This window comes from Orussus abietinus, unplaced genomic scaffold, assembly GCF_000612105.2.
Source record: "Orussus abietinus isolate OABI.00-Male unplaced genomic scaffold, Oabi_2.0 scaffold5, whole genome shotgun sequence".
Classification (NCBI taxonomy): Eukaryota; Metazoa; Arthropoda; class Insecta; order Hymenoptera; family Orussidae; genus Orussus; species Orussus abietinus.
In genome coordinates this window covers 184,108-201,502 of record NW_019394929.1, presented here as the reverse complement: position 1 = coordinate 201,502, position 17,395 = coordinate 184,108, and the positions used below count along the sequence as shown (strand labels likewise).

At 43.6% G+C, this 17,395-nt stretch overlaps 1 protein-coding gene across 1 annotated transcript in view; it reads left to right on the top strand.

Moving 5' to 3' along the window:
* Positions 1 to 1,895: 1,895 nt before the first annotated feature.
* Positions 1,896 to 17,395, top strand: part of LOC105700714 (serine/threonine-protein kinase NLK) — a 190,642-nt gene continuing 175,142 nt past the window's right edge. The window contains exon 1 of the mRNA XM_023433514.1: positions 1,896 to 2,140. Coding sequence (XP_023289282.1) covers positions 1,896 to 2,140 — 245 coding nt within the window. The remainder of the gene's footprint in view (positions 2,141 to 17,395) is intronic.

Below are 17,395 nucleotides of genomic sequence, written 5' to 3'. Positions count from 1 at the left end.
CGAAATAATGGTTTCATGACTGGAGGCAGAGTATATACGATTATTAGTGTTTCAAATTGTCTCTGCCGACCTCTTTGCGAATCCTTATGGTATTTATCTTGCGTTGAAATAAAATTATGAGAATGTGCAAAGGAGCACGGAAGCTATAACATTTTATAAGAGTGAACATTGTACACGGAAAAACATTCCAACGAGTCACTGTACAAGTGGACAGTCTTGGGAAATAATGGTTCCATGACTGGAGGCAAAATATACATGATCATTAGTGTTTCAAATTTGTCTCTGCCGACCTCCTTGCGAATTCTTATGGTATTTATCTTGCGTTTAAATAAAGTTATTAAAATGTGCAAAAGAGCACGGAAGCTATAACATTTTGTAAGAGTGACAGTTTCAAGAGTCGAGCAATGGAGGAAAAAAGTTGTATGTACAATTTCGAAAATTCTATTTTTGTACTCTTCTCGTTTTGACTTAATTTCGATCGACGGGGGACAGGGTGATTCTAGAAATTCAACATAGGCGATTATATCGTACTTCTACAGTGATTGATGGATTCCATCCAACTCAGAAGCAAGATGCAAACGAATGCATATTATTTGCATTCGTTGTTTTACGGGTCGTCGCGCTCGTGGCACTATCGATGTCGACTGAAAAATTAAACAGAATTTCTTTTCGATAAAGTAGTCGATCCCAACAGGTACTCATAGGGCAAAAATAAATATCTTAATTCTTTGGACCGATCGGTTTAACATATATCTATGCCATTTGTTTGAGTATTTTTAAAAAGCGAATTTTTCCCGCCAGCGTTTCCGAGATCCCGTTCACGTTTCGAGATCTTGCCAACAAAATTCTCCTTCAATTTTTCTATATAACGTGATCGTAAGAATAGAATTTCTATTCTTCAAATATCGGAGGAAAACGGGTGCTGTTTTAACAGTTTGATTTTGGATGCCGTGCTACGATTAGCGGTACCACGTGGACAGGATGCCGTCCAACGATTTAACATCGACACCCTTATCATTTTTCGAAAGAATTTCTCCTAACGATCCCCGCGCGGGAACGCAACGCCAAAAATAGGGGTAAACCAATGAAAAGTCCTTTCCCGCAGTTTCGCGAGTCAAAGTAGCGCGCCATCTTTGATTCCGTCCCTCCCTCGTGCGCAGTAGCTCGGCGCAGAGGTCACGTGACTCCCTTTGTGGGGTCGGCGCTGTGCGCGGCGGTCAGCGGGCGAGTCAGGCGAGGCAGTGGCCAGGCAGCCCCAGCCGCGCGTGGACGTGCTCTCGATCGTCTCGCTCCTCCCCGTCCCGAGTGGCATACGCGCGAGATCGAGGGCGGCCGTGCGTACCGCGACGAGATCGCTCCTCCGAGGGACAGGCTCCGCGCGCGCGTGGCAGGGTTCTCCGTCGGTCCGGTCGCTCCCGGCCGCATTCCCGTGACGAGTGGTGCGGGCTCTCGGCCGCCGCGGCGGTGCGTGCGTCGCGCGAGGTGAACCTAACCTAACGTCGGCCGACCCGACCTACCGCGGCCGCGGCAGTGCGCGCGCGACAGCTCGCGACTCGTCCGGATCCGACCGAGACTCGGGCCCGGCTCCGGCTCGCGCCCCGGACGTTCCGTCCCCGGCTAGCGGACGACGCGAGAGCCAGACGGCGTCGCGACGGGTGCGGGAGTGACGGGCGACAGTGGCGCCGCCCGAGGAGGCTCGGAAGTCAGCCGCGCTGCCGATCGAAGAGGAGGATGCGGAGCTCGTGATCGGCGGGGGCCGGCGCGGCGGGCAGTTTTAGGTTAGGCGGCTCCCCGGCCGCGGCGCGAGAAGTCCCGGCGGGAGCTGGCCGGCCCGGCGTGCTCGAAGGGAGGATTTGATGGCAGTAGCGGGGCCCTCGCGGCACTCGCGGGTGTCCATGAGCGTCTCGATTCCGCTGATGCAGGGCGCCGCCGTGGCGGCCGCCGGGCCTAGCGCCGGGGCCGGCGGGGGGGCCGCGGGGACCCACCCGGGCCAGGCGGCGCTCGCGGCGGCCGCCGCCGCCGCCGCTGCCNCCCACCCGCCTCCGCCCCCGTCCGCCTCCGGCGCCCACGTCCCGCCCCCCGCGCAGGACTCCGTGCAGCCCGACCGGCCCATCGGCTACGGGGCCTTCGGAGTCGTCTGGTGAGTACCCGTGCGCCCGAGCAACCCCATCTCCAAGGGCAGCGCCGAGATTCTCTTCCTTTCTTAACGCTTCGTCCACCCACTGATCTTCGTTTACTTCCCAATTCGTTGGTAGATAAAGCGTTAACGCGATTGACACGGCCTTTTTCGGTCCAAGTTTCTGGTCCCGATGAGAAGGTTAACGAAACAAATGCCTGGCTTGTATACGTAGATGTATACAAATACGGAGCTGTATTTCTTCAACTTTGCCCCGTCTGCTGCGTGCACGCTAAACGCGGCCTGAGTATTAGGGATGTTCGATTCCGATTCGATTCTTTACTATTCGATTTTCTTGGGAATCGACTCTTTACCCTCAGAATCGAGAAACCGATTCTTTTTGACTGAAACGGTAGAGGAGAGAAATTCGTTCCGCTCATTGGTTGCTGTTTGTCAATAACGACAAGATTGGCTACTGAAACTGAGCGTCGTGACGCACTTCCGTCGTAAGTGACTACCTGCTTTCAACAGCCAATCAGAACCTCTCATTTACTCCGTCGACCATCTCGGCTGGAAATACCGGCCAAAGGGAAAGCTAGAGAAGACGTATAATTGCTATGTAAACGGCTAATAATTGTTTAGTTTTTCTTTTTATACAACATTCATTTCATCTTCATGGATAGCTTTCGACATGTAAAAATGTATTAATTAAATTTGTGTAAATTATATATAAAAAAAATTCCGATTTTTCGAATCGATTCTTTGCATTCCGATTTTTCAGAGAATCGATTCTTCATGATCCGATTCAGAATCGATTCTTTGATGAGAATCGAGCATCCCTACTGAGTATGGCCAGGTTCGCGCCATGCAATTTTGCGGACCGGCGAAAACGCCTGTATTCGAGTGGAACGTGTCACCCTGTACGTTTTTGTCGCGTCCACCGCATGCTGCGGCAGGACCGGATGACCATTCGAGGGAAACGAGCTTTGGGCGTTTTAATGCGGGACACGACGCGTTGGAGGCTATCCGGCGAGGCCGGATGCGTTTTCGTTGATCCGGCAAAAATGCATGGAGTGAAACGTATGGAGCGAAATCCACGATGCGCTGACTTAAGACTGTCCTCGGTTTACGCTCGTATATCTCTAGTAGGTGGTCCCAGGAAGTTGCAGATTTTTCTGCCGGTTATGATCTCGCTCTTCGTTATCGAATAAAGCGGGTTTTCCTTTCAATGCCACGTGACTGCATAGGGTTTAAATGGTATGTACAATGGATGGAAAACGAGTTTATTTGGAAACAATGCGTCTTAAGGAACAATTACGACGATAACATTTTGGAGAATTTAATGCATTTAGTCTAAATAAAACAGGAATTGATATTTAAAATCATGATGTGGAATATTGAAACGGTGTATGAAATGGATGTAATGGAAAATCGCCTTTGTTTGAAGACAAAGCGTCGAGTCTTGAATAGGAAAAACGGCAATAATTTCCTGGATGAGTCGACCCGCGTTTGACGACTTTGCTCTCTATGCAGCTCATCCAAATTTCTGTACATTTTGGATTTACCGAAATGGAGTTAGGTTCAGTGGGGTTCAGTTCAAATGTTCAGTTCAGTTCAGTCGAAATGGAGTTGGGTTCAGTGGGGTTCAGTTCAAATATTCTATTGTTTAAGTTGAATGAAGGGATTCTAAGGTACGAGGGGGTAGAAAGCTGGAAAGGGATTTAAACGGCGGCATGTAGGGTGTCCTCGAAGGAAAGAGGGCAGGTCGCAGGACGGCATGTTTCGTACAATGAAAAGGATTCCTTTAGGTTCCCTTAACACTATTTCTACCACGATTTTGTGTATACCTATTTCGATCAAAAGATTTTGACGAGCTGGAGGAAAATGATACCGCTAAATAAATTTAACAATTATTATACGAAAACTCAAAACGTTAATTGAGAAAAAATTATTAAACATTGAAAATAATTTCAAGTTAAAATTTTAAAAGGTGTCTTTTGACACCTTTGGTAGAAATAGTGTTAAAACGTTATATATAATATGTGTATGAAGGAAAAACGACTTTATTTGAAAATATAGCATCGAGTCATACATAGTAAAGCCAGAATTTTCTGGGTTCAAACGATGAAATATTCTCTCGTTTACGCCGAACGAAGGCATTCTTCGGCACGAGGAGGGCGAAACACTGGGAAGGAACCTAAACAACAGGACGTTAGGGTGTTTTCGAAGGAAGGAGGGCAAGTCGCAGGCTGACTTGTCTCACACAATGAAAGAGGGTCTTTTAAGGACTGTGCACTTAAATTTTGAGCCTCACGGGGGTTGAAGAGGTCAGCAAAAATGATGCATCGTGTTTGCCGACTCGCAAATATTATAGAAAAGGTGTTATAGAACGTTAACCCCTTAACTTGTGCGCTCGAGTTAACCCTCTATGGGCCGAATTTTTCATTAAATAAAAAAAAATTGGGGGAACGAAAAATCAGCAATTAGGAACCTATATATGCAAATGAACAAAAAATTTTTCATTTAAAATGTGATCTGAAAGTTACACGGGCCCATAGAGGGTTAATTCGAGCGCGCTAAACAGGCCAAACTGTGCACACTCGAGATAATTCGAGCGGCGTTGTATTTTATGCTACTATAATTTTTCACCCTCGAATATAATCGAGAATTTTATTTTTTTGCCAAGACAATGTTCTAGTGGTTTTTTTTTTCATAAAAAACATTGATTTTGTTTGGCTGGTTTTTTAAAAAAAATCTGTGCGTTAAGGGGTTAAAGCGGTGTATAACATGCGCGTGAAGGAAAAGCGACTTTATTTGAAAATAAAGCATCGAGCGAAACGGTAATAATTTTCTGGGGTTCAAACGATGAAACGTTTTCTCGTTTACGCCGAACGAAGGCATTCTTCGTTACGAGGAGGGAGGAAGACTGGAAAGGAACCTAAATGGCGGCATGTAGGGTGTCGTCGAAGGAAGGAGGGCGAGTCGCAGGCCGACTTGTCTCACACAATGAAGGAAGCTCCCTTAAGGACTTTACACCTGAATCTTGGGCCACCCGGGGGTCGAAGTAGCCGGGAAAAATGGCGCATTGTCTTTGCCGGCTCGCCTTTGTCCTTTGTCTTTGTCGTGCCGTTACCTCGCGGCCGACATTTCTCGCAGGGTGTACCTGAGAGTCCTGTTTGGAGTCGAATCGCGACAATGGCCGAATTTACCGGGCGGCGTTTCGGCCAGGAAGCTCCGTTATTGGCTTTGACTTTGGTTTTAACGTATTAAGCCGAAGCCGCTTATTGTCTCGACGAGCACCGGGCGCGGACTAATTGTCCACCCGGAGGAATTGTCTGGCGACCTTTCGCGGATGTGCATTATCTTCGGTCGCTTCTTCCCTTCTGGCGTGCCTGAAAGACCGGAGAAAGAAAAGAGCTCTTTCCACGGCCGACCTTGCCGTCTCGTTTATTGCCGCTGTTATCGTTTTATTGGGTATATTTGCGACTGATAGGGAAGGTGTCAGAGGTGTGCCCTCCCGATTTTGTTGGTTCCGACGCGTGTTGCGGTACATCGGGAAATAAGGGACACGTATCTTTTATACGTACTTCGCGAGTTGGGTGATATGAAGTGAAGACCAGTGATATGAATGGGTTATTCTATACGCATGTGTAAAATATTAAAATATTTATAAAACTTATCACATCGGAAAATAAGGGACACGTATCTTTTATACGTACTTCGCGAGTTTAAAGTGATATGAATGGGTTATTCTATACGCATGTGTAAAATATTAAAATATTTATAAAACTTATCACTGAAGTGGGTGCACCGAATCATTTGAAACTTCATCACGTGATTATAGAGGTCCAACGGAAGAACGTGGTGTTCATGAAATTTAATCAAAAGAAGGAAAATGTATTCTTGGTTCTAGTCTAAGGGAAAGAAACATTTTTTTTTTTAGCAGAAATGAAATTTCTCCAGCACCGCGTTCTTTCCTAGGACCTTCATAATCACTTGCTGAAGTTTTGAATTATTCGGTGCCCCCAGAAAAACGGTTATTTTTTTATCGTTGCGAAACTGCTTTTAAGTTTAGCAGTTTAAACAAGTGTTGTAGATTACACGTATACGGCACGAAATCTGGGGTAAATTAATCTTTTGTTGATTTTTGTTTATTAGACCACTTTCATAACTATTAGTAAAATAGAGGGTTGAATTTATAAGTCGACAGTTCTATGTCGATTGTCTTAATCTCCGTCTGATACTGATATTGGGGCAGATTTGAATCGCTGTTGTTGTTTTTTTTTTTCTTTTTCCCGGTAATTTATACCGTGGATGTATCCTTTCGGGAGGAGAATATTTACGAATATAAATATTTAAGAATAAGAAATATTTACTAATTGTAAGGAGGAAAACGTGGATGATCGAAGGACGATAAAAGAGTAGGCCAGTTTCTCTTTTGGGGAACACGCGCCGGCATTAAGGCCCATTCACCCTGGCGCGGGGCTTTGATCCCCCCCGAGCATTAATCAGGGCCCTCTTGGACCAGGGGATGCGCTATTCATATCGAAAGTCCCGGGCGAAGTGTTACGAATCTCCCCCGGCTCTGCCCTCGCCCTGTGTTAACTGACAAGACGAATGCATCGCTCGTGGACGGACATCGGGGATGCACATAAGGGTGGAGGGCCGACATCTGTTGGGTTTCCGCGACACATGGCGGGAGCGGCGGCCTAACCTAACCTAACCAAATCTAACTCACTCCAACCCAACCTAACCCAACTTAATCCAACCTAACCTAACCTAACCTAACCTATTCGCCGTGGCTCGAATTTAAAGAATTTAAATCTCACGTGTCCTTCCGACCATTGCCTTGGAATCGTTTCCGTCGAAGTCTTTCTTGCACCGTTAATAAAAATGACAGTAATTTTATAATATTTTCGGTGATTTCATCCGGCCATGTTATCCCAATTAATCGACGTTTTACTTGTATGCTTTATGGGCATATGTTGCAATAATTATATGCAACGTATGTATTTATATGTACATGTTTAACGATTTTCCTGCACAATTTGACAAACCAACCCAACCTAACCTAACCTAACCTAACCTATTCGCCGTGGCTCGAATTTAAAGAATTTAAATCCCACGTGTCCTTCCGACCCTTGCCTTGGGATCGTTTCCCTCGAAGTCTTTCTTGTACCGTTAATAAAAATGACAGTAAATTGATAATATTTTCGGTGATTTTATCCGGTCATGTTATACCAATTAATCGACGTTTTATTTGTATGCTTTATGGGCACACGTTGCAAATATTTATATGCAACGTATGTATTTATATGTACATGTTTAACGATTTTCGTGCACAATTTGACAAAATCGTAGGGCGACGTCGTAAAATTATGAATTTAATTAGCAGTTTATATAAATGTGCAGCGTGTATTCACGCTTTTAAGGCATTGAATTTATGATTTTATTACAACTGTGTGATAGAAGCAGGTGAATTTTGTCAGTTTTAACAGCGTACAAAAGCGCGCGAGGGAAGCGTTATCGATTAGAACATTGAAAATAATTGACTTAGTTTAAAATTGTCGGAAATAAATATTCCCGTAGAATGTTCTGATTTCTCATGTACTGATATAATAAATACAAATTACTACGGGGGTGGGAGCAAGAGAAAAAAAAAAAAATTGGTAAAGTGTCAGAGAAGTAAAGTAGGTCGTGCGAGAGTCCGAATTAAAGTAAAAGTCTGAACAGCTTGGTTTAAAGAGTTTAAAGAATTTGTTGTTTTTAAAACGTTCAACTAATTTAATGTATTTAATGAATTTTAATTTTACGCCTCCCTGCGCTGACCTTGGTTTCTTGTGTCGCGTAGGAAAGAAAAAGTTACTTTTTGGTTTTTAACCCTTTAACTATGTTGAAGTCGGACGTAGAAATGTACTACTTGTACGGGTAGCTTGGCCGCGGAGAGTTAATATTTTATATGAATACAATTTTTATTTGTCGCTTTGAATACATGGGAATGAAGGGGGCCACTATAATGGCGCTTCATAAAAAAAACGTTGGTCGGGCGGAATCCACTTAAGAGTGGCGCTTCGTAAAAGAAACGTCAGTCATGCGGAAGCCTCTGTAGTGGCGTTTCGTAATTAAAGGGTTAAGGTGAAGTGAAACCCCCTTCAAATCAGTCGATTCGAATACAACACTTTTTTTCAAGGCTATTGGACCAAACTGTCCGAAACTTTGACACATGACTTGTGATCATCTAAGAATTACGCTGACACCTTCAACATTTCGATTTGTGGAAACAATGTTTTAACTTACCCCAGACCAGAACCAAAATGGCGTCGAGCTCTCATATTTCGATCGATGTATAATTATTGAAGGCTCTGATATGAGAGATAAAAGGGTTAGGACAATTTAGAACACTCTGGTAATCGATAATCTCGCATTTGAACGGGATAAAGGTAACAAAAGTGTCTTATGTGCTTCTATGCTAAAAGGATGGGAATACAAGGTCTCGGAGTGAAAATTTAATTGACCTGGAAATCACAGATGGCACAGGGGATCTCTCTGCAGTCAATTAGGGCTCCAGAAAGCATGAATCCAGAGGATTTCTGGAGATTTACTTCGATTTATTTGTAATTATTGTGCGAAAACGACAGGTGGAGTATGCCATTTAGTGCAATACCCAATATAATTCGACACAGCTGTCAATATAAAAACGACCGTCGGCAACGTAGGTATTTAGAAAAATCTTTATCGACGTCGATCAAGTTCCTCGACGTGTTTCACTTCACCTGAATTCTATGAATCCACTACCGAACGCCCTTAATTTCGGTAAAATGATTTTATTTCGTACGAAAACGACAGGTGGAGTATGCCATTTAGTGCAATACCCAATATAATTCGACACAGCTGTCAATATAAAAACGAACATCGGCAACGTAGGTCTTTAGAAAAATCTTTATCGATGTCGATCAAGTTCCTCGACGTGTTTCACTTCACCTTAATTCTATGAATCCACTACCGAACGCCCTTAATTTCTGTAAAATGGTTTTATTTCGTACGAAAACAGATGGAGTATGCCATTTAGTGCAATACTCAATATAATTCGACACAGCTGTCAATATAAAAACCAACGTCGGCAACGTAGGCATTTAGAAAAATCTTCTTTATCAACGTCGATCAAGTTCCTCGACGTGTTTCACTTCACCTTGATGCGTTGCCTCGAATAATTTTCACGGTGATTTGCCCCGTGTTGGAAGTACTCGATATTCGAGTCGACGTATAGTACCGATTCGAGGGCGACTCCCTCGTACGGCTTGGCTTGAAGAATTTAATGGATTTAAATCCCAGGCGTCTCTTCGCGGCGCGACCTTGACCCAGACGTCACGTCCGGACTCTTCGGCGCCCTTGAAATCGCCCCTCGCCGACTTTCCCTCAATTCAGCCGGCGTCGAATCGACTTTCACCTAATCCGCCGTTAAATCGAATTTCTCGTCCGAGTCAGCGAGCCGATCGGAATCGGGCAAATTACGCGTCCGCGGTCTGCTCGATCCGATCGAGATAATTGTTGCACGTCCTCGAGTCTCATTTGCCATTTTGACGATCAGGAGTCTCGGTAGAGGCTCGCGACGAGCCAATTCAAATCAAGACCACGATGGTCTTGGTCATGGATTCCAGTACTCGGTCATGCACGGCCGAGTTTTCGTCTTGGTCTTGCGATTTTGGTCAGGTCTTGGTAATGGCCTCTGCATGATCAAGACCGAGACCGAGTTTACACGTGACGCGTTTCGCGGCAAATACTTTGTGTGAAGCACGCGAGGATGGCAATTTACCGGCAAATGGTAATTTAAATTGATGCACGGAAAAAATAGGATGGTCAGGAAAACCGCAATTGGGATAACCTTCCCAGGAGGTTATGGCAATCGGGGTAACTTGCAAGGAAGGTACCCAGATCGATCTCTCCGATTTGATTTCTTTTGTAATATGTTATAGTAGACTAAAAACTAAGCGACACGTATTTTTTTTTATCTGCCATTAAACGCTTTAAGGCATGTTAAGGGGCGATTTGGCAGTTTCACCCACAAGAACATAATATTTTTTAACCAATCCATCTGGAAAAGCGTTCTCATAATCAGAAATGAAAAATGTAATTTTCACAATTAAAATAAAAATTAAGAGCCACCCCTCACAGGCCTTACTTTGGATGGTGGTTTTACCCCCTTAAAGTGTTTAATGGAAAATAAAAAAAAATAGTAGTTATAACTTAGTTTTTAGTCTACCGTAACATATTATAAAAGAAATGAAATCGGAGAGATCGATCTGGGATATCTTCTTTGTTAGTAAAAGAAGAGAGTATGCAAAGAGGTTGTGATAAGCCCGGCAAAATGGAAAGCAAAAGAAAAATGAAAGTGATCATCCAGAAATCACACTATTGAGCAATGAATATTTTACTACTTAAGGCATGAAATATGAAAACACTGATTGGAGCATAAGTATAATGTGCGTAATCGCGAAAATTGAAGTTTCCTTTGTCGACGGTAAATTTCTAAATGAACCTTCACAATTATGTATAATGTTGAGACAACTCGTTTCTTGCAGTTACCTTGACTAAATGGTGAAGTAACCGTTGGCAAGTTACGCTGGTTACTGCAACCTGCTATTCAGGTTGTCCCAAAATGGCTACGATTACCACAACTGTTTTGTTGGTTCTCTGACCATTCTTTTTTTTTTTCCGTGGGTTTTTGCACGATCAAGACCGGGACCGAGTTTACTCGTTACGAGTATCGCGCCAAATATATTACAAGAAGTACGTGCGAACGGCATTACACTTTTGCACATGCTATGTGGCACCGCGGTTTTACTCTGCTTTTAAACTTTCGCGCCCGGACGCCATTTTTAATCTCGAAGCAGCACACGTTTGCTTCCGCTTACTTCCTCCTCACATATTGGTGTACCCACGTTCTTTCTTCCCGCGCGCAGTCTCTGTAAGACACTTTTTCTTAAATAAAATTCTCACTTGTTCAACCATAAATCCCAACATAAATATGTGTGTAGCTGGCACCCCGTTTTACCTTTACAAAATTCAAATTTCTATATCTTAACATTTTATGCCCTTCATGTGCTAATTATGTGCTGCATTCGCAAATTTTGTGCTAGCTCGGTTTTTGGACAAAAAATTGAATTTTTCTGTGGAGGTGCTAGGTACTCAAAAAGCTAGCACCCCCACCATAAAAAAAAGTGTTTAGATAATTAAAAAATAGGAGAAAACTTATCGGCAAATTATGCGCTCTCCACAAAATCATATTCATAAATTCAAAATTCCATCCCTAAGTCTGAAACCACCCACCCCCATTAAAAAATCCACTAGAGGTAACTACCAGATTGCGAGGAGAAAATTGAAACTATTTACGCTTAATTACTTCCAGAATTTCGTGCTATCAGAATACACTAACATAAACACTTAACGACAAACGGCACTTCGATTTGACGAATATTTATTTTCTGACACTCCCGGAAATTGCGTATTTCTTCGTACGGGGTACGTATCATTGGAGAATATTGTTTATACGTCAGGCAGGATGGGATTTTGAAAATTAAACGGGGTACGTTTAATTGGAGAATATTGTTTATACGTCAGGCAGGTTGGGATTTTGATAATTAAACGGGGTACGTTTAATTGGAGAATATTGTTTATACGTCAGGCAGGATGGGATTTTGAAAATTAAACGGGGTACGTTTAATTGGAGAATATTGTTTATATGTCAGGCATGTGGGGATTTTGAAAATTAAACGGACACGTCGAGATGATAATAGAAGTATTCCCTTCTTTGTTCTTACTTGTGTACCGGTTTTTCTTGCATATCTTTCCCCCCCCATTCGAGCTTACGATCCACCAACTATCTAACCATCTTACCCATCAATCTACTTTTTTTCACCGTTTAGCTAATATTGTCAGCCGCGTGCAGGTTGCTCTTGTCGATAAGGCACGCAGGCTACGTGCGATACCGACGAGCGGACTCAACGTAACGGGGACGTCGTTTTACAATCCTTCGTTAATGCCGAGTCTTGCCGACTACTTATTACGACGCACTCTTTAAACGAGAAATGCACGCGAAAAATGCGAAACAACCCGTCGACGTTGTTAACCCGCTCTCCGTACATCGAAGACGGTTTACCCGTCTGGAAACCAACGTGACAGAGATATCCGCATTGTCCGTCGGTAATTACACACCCAAGGTTCTCTCATATTAAATAAAATAAATTTACAAGGACATCTTTACATTTCAGAATACCTTTGTGCAGACTGCGTGTCAATTCAATCGTGATTTTCTAAAAAGAAAAAAAGAAGGATGCGAATTAATTAGACATTAAGAAATAGTTGCGAAAGTACGGCGTTACTGGGCATCGTTAACGAGTTTATTTCAGCGATTCGATGTATTTGCTACATGGAGATGGTCATGATTAACACATTCGCGACAGGCAAATTTTTTTCCTTTTCAAATACTGAGTACCGGCGAAAATAATGAAATTCTGAAACTGGTTTCCGCAAACTTGTATCGTGTATCGTTATGGACGTGAATCACGTCAGCGGCAATTAGGAACAGAATTTAAGATGACGTGAATTCACGTCAGCGGCAAATCGGGAATAGAACTTGAAAAGACGTGAATTCACGTCAGCGGTCGCGAATGTGTTAAGATGATTAAGATGACGAATATTATCCCACGAGAAAGACGAAATGCGAAAGATATTTGCAATCTTCCAGTCGCCGCTTTTTGGGTGCACTTGTCACCTTGATTAGATGTCACTTATGGCTAATAAGCATGTGGGACTGCCTTACCAAAAGATGTCTATATCCATAATATAATCTATAAACATTATCCCACGAGAAAGATGGAATGCGAAAGATGTTTGCAATCTTCCAGTCGCCGCTTTTTGGATGCACTTGTCACCTTGATTAGATGTCACTTATGGCTAATAAGCATATGGGTCTACCTTACCAAAAGACGTCTATATCCATAAATATTATCCCACGAGAAAGATGGAATGCGAAAGATGTTTGCAATCTTCCAGTCGCCGCTTTTTGGGTGCACTTGTCACCTTGATTAGATGTCACTTATGGCGAATAAGCATTTGGGACTACCTTATCAAAAGACGTCGTCAGCAGTCGCGTCACCCGTAAGAGATAAGCCTCGTTACGCTCGGTGCGGCATTGAGTCATTCGCCGATAAGGGGCGTCATTTCCGGGGAGTCATGGGGTTGGGACTTCGTTTTTCCCGGCGTCTCGCGATTAATTCGCTCGTCTAGGCGCGAGTCCGGTCGTCACTTCCACTATCGACCCGTGGCCAATTAGCTGGCAAGTCTCCCCGAGGGTTACGCAATGCGCGGGGAGGAGAGAGGACGCGTTTGCACGCACTTGTCGGTTCGAACTCGTTACTCTCCCGGGACACGAGGCGTGGACACGCATGGGATCGCGTGGGATCGCCTGAAACCGCGTAGGGATTCGGAGTCGATATTATTGATTTCATTTCACCTCTTATAGCTGATTGGATATGGCCGAACCTCGGTTAAGTTATTAATTATCTAACCGTATGTTAAAGTAAACGCGCAACCTATCGTAACCGAGGATAACTTGTTAATCGAGATTAGTGGAGTCGGGATTAAATTCTTTTGATCGTTTAGACACGTTGGACATGGAAATCTGTAAACTAGTGGTCATCGGAGGAAGATCTAGACATATTGGAAAATTCATTTGAAGTACCAGTACATTAAATTATTGCATTCATAAAAAAGTACAAACTTAAATAGGTATGTAAGATTTAATAATATAGTACAATTTGTGATAATTTATATGCAGCTGTGTTTTCTGGGATCGGGAGGAGGGAGGAGGATCTCGGGGACGAAACGAGGCTCGATCGAGTACATGAAAATTGGGGTTTTCGAGGTTAAGGTGTTATGATAAAGAAATTCTTTATATATTAAAACGTCAAAACATTTATAAACCTTTTATCCAAACTGGGTGCACCGAATCAGTCCAAACTTTAGTACGTGGTTATGGAGGTCCTAAGGAAAAACGCGATGCTCGTGAAATTTCATTTTTCCAAAAAAGGATTTTTTTATTCATCCTGGACGAGAACTAAGGCCACTATTTTTTTTTAATGAAATTACATGAGCATCGCGTTCTTCCTTAGGGCCTTTATAGTCACGTGCTGATGTTTCGAACGATTCGGTGGACCCAGTTTGGAGAAAAGTTTAATCAATATTTTGACGTTTAGGTAAATATGGAATGATCATTTCATAACACCTTAACCGTGTCTCGATCGCTGATTTGGGCTTCAACCCTATAAAAGGGTATATAACTGTATATTTCAAGTTCAAACGAGACCGATTTTACTATCATCTTTCTACCTCACATGCTCGCATTATCATACAAATCCTCACGTGCGTTCATCAGGTTTATACGAGATAAAAAATTCCGGATCGAGGACGAGAGGTGATCGGCGAGCGATAGCGAGGGCGCGAAGATTGTCGGGAAAAGGGAGGAAGAAAGGAAAATAAGGGAGGAAATCCAGGGAGAATGGGGGAAGAAATCACGGGGGAAATCTTGTGAAAAAGGAACGAGAGAGGGGGCGAGGAAATGGAAGAAGAGGACGTGTCCAGGGGATGTGGATCTCACCGAAATTGGCCGAGGGAGCCGAACGTAGAGGGTAAAGGAATACAGGACTATAAGATGCACCCTTAATTACAGTCTCATAAAATGAAGACGTTAAATCGTTTTTAAATTTCAAATTTATAAAGGTGAGAATGCCAGAGATTCGCCCATCTCTTTCCCGCGCATATTATTATCGCGCTTCACGTATCGCGGACTAAGATTAAAATCCAAATTCAGTGGTAATTAATAATAATTACACTAATTCATTCTGTTCTGCCCGGCTAGTTTGTCGGGCAGTTGTATGAATCCCGATTGTTTCTGCAAGTAGATTTTGCAAAATGGGATATTCTTACAACTGCTCACGCGAAGAAGGAACGTACCCGAATAAAGTGAGACTTGTTGCGAGCAAAACAAACTTAAATTTATTATAACATTAAATTGACGAATGACTTGTTGAATTTTGTCAGCTCTTCACGCGTGAATACCGATAACAGTTACAGAAGCGATGGTGAAGGCTGACGAGAGACGGAGACTGACTGACTTACAGAAGAAATACAGGATTCCCCCTCCGGTCGCATTACATTTTTTGAGGAGGTGATAATTTTTAAAAAAGGACTTTTTACTTATTAATCATTTATTTAAACATAAAGCCTAGTGTTGTTTAATACAGACTTAATTTGAATAAATCGATTTTTTAAAGAAAATGCGGGTTTTCGTTTACCCGTCAATTTGACGGGTGCTCGTAGAAACAGGTATATAAAAAACACCCGTAAACCTAGTGTTAAATACACGAGTGTCGCGCACGGAACCCATTTCGAGGATTTCATGTAGGCGCGAATTCGCGAGTCTTATCGATAAAATTCCTCGCCCACCCGGATATAGAGGCGAGAAGGCCGAGCAATATATTCCAACACCCGCGGAGGAGGGAAAGCCGATAGACCCTGGGACGCGCGTTCTCTCTGCCCTCGTTAGCACGTGGAGTCGCGTCCGATATGTTTTTTCTTTTTTTTTTTTCCTTCGTCCATCGGGCCATCAATGGCCGCACGCGAGCTTTACTCCTGCTTTCAAGGTCGCCGGGAAACGGGCCGCGGTTTTAATAACGCACGGCGACGGCCAATTATAACGGAGGCGCGGTTAACGAGAGCTTTTTGCCTTTCCTAAGAGGAAGGGTTGCGCAACTCTTCGCGCGGCGTCCGTCGATTCGCGCGATAACGCGCTTTCGATCGCTGGCGCGCGGAAATCGACGATAAGCGCCGTTTAGGAGTTCGTTGCGTTTCGTCGCCAGATTGTTGCGCCGCAAGGTTGATTCGTTGTTTGTACTTGTCCGCTACCAGGAGATGCCTTGCTGGAGGGATGATAGGGGGCCGCGTCATTTTTTTCAATGGTACAATGTTCGGTACAACTAAAAAACACATCGATTTTCGAAAAAGTACGGGACAGCTCAAAAAACGATTTTTTTTTAATTTGTTAATTAACTATTGAAGCTAGGACAATTGTTTCAACGGTACAACACGGCACAAAGTGAGTACAATTCGGTACATAAAAAGAATTTTTCATTTTTGAAAAAGTGGGGGCCAACTTGACGAACACGGGATGTGTCCGTGAAGCTGGCCCCTAAAAAACATGGATTTTCAAAAAAGTAGGGGATCACTCAAAATCGGTTTCTTTTAATTTGTTAATTAACTATCGAAGCTAGGACAATTGTTTCAACGGTACAACACGGTACAAAGTGAGTACGATCCGGTACAAAAAAAGTTTTTCATTTTCGAAAAAGTAGGGGCCAACTTGACGGACACGGGATGACAGGGGGCCGCGCCACCCCAGACGCCCCAGTGACTGACCTAACCTAACCCGAGAAAAAAGTGCTCGTGTAAACTCACATACCCTATAATTGGTTATTTCGATACCACAATAAATTGCAGGAAAGTTAAATTGTCTGTAATATCATGTTCGGCATCTAGGTTAAGTTAAGGAAAACTGTAACGTAATGTTACATCTAATTCAAGTGAAAATGCACTAAAACGATAAATACACAATGTTACGTGGATTTATACGTTTTATAATTTCTAATCTTTCCATTTTACGTATTTCTATGTGAACCTTCAGTTATGAGGTATGTACAAATGTATGTAACTTTCCGTCGATGCTTATCAGGGCATCCCGATTACAAGGCTATTTCGCCATACAACTGAATTTTCGTTAGATATTGTGCTGTAAGAATTACAGTTTGATGCAAAATTTCACCGCTAGTTAACCCTTTGGGTGCTAAGTACTTTCGGCGTATGGGCGAATTTCGTCAGGGCGTGCTAGCGATATTCGACCAAATGTCGGACGCACATATGCGTCGACAGCGCTCAAAGGGTTAAACAGTTGACGTCGAAACGTTCCAGGGACGAAACGGCGGCGGCGAATTCGCGGCAACGAAACGTCTCGTTTTGCTTCGTGGACGACACCCGCTCCCTGCGCGTACCGGGATTCATAAATCGCGAGGGATCGCGGGAGCACGGTGATGCATGGCCAGTTCGAGTGCGCGCGCACCTAGGCGATACGCCAGGCGAGAGCGAGCCGCCTTTGCAACTTACTCGCGCGCGATCGCTAGTCAAGGCTGAGACCTTGCGGCCGGCTACACGTGGCCGCCCGTGCTTGCC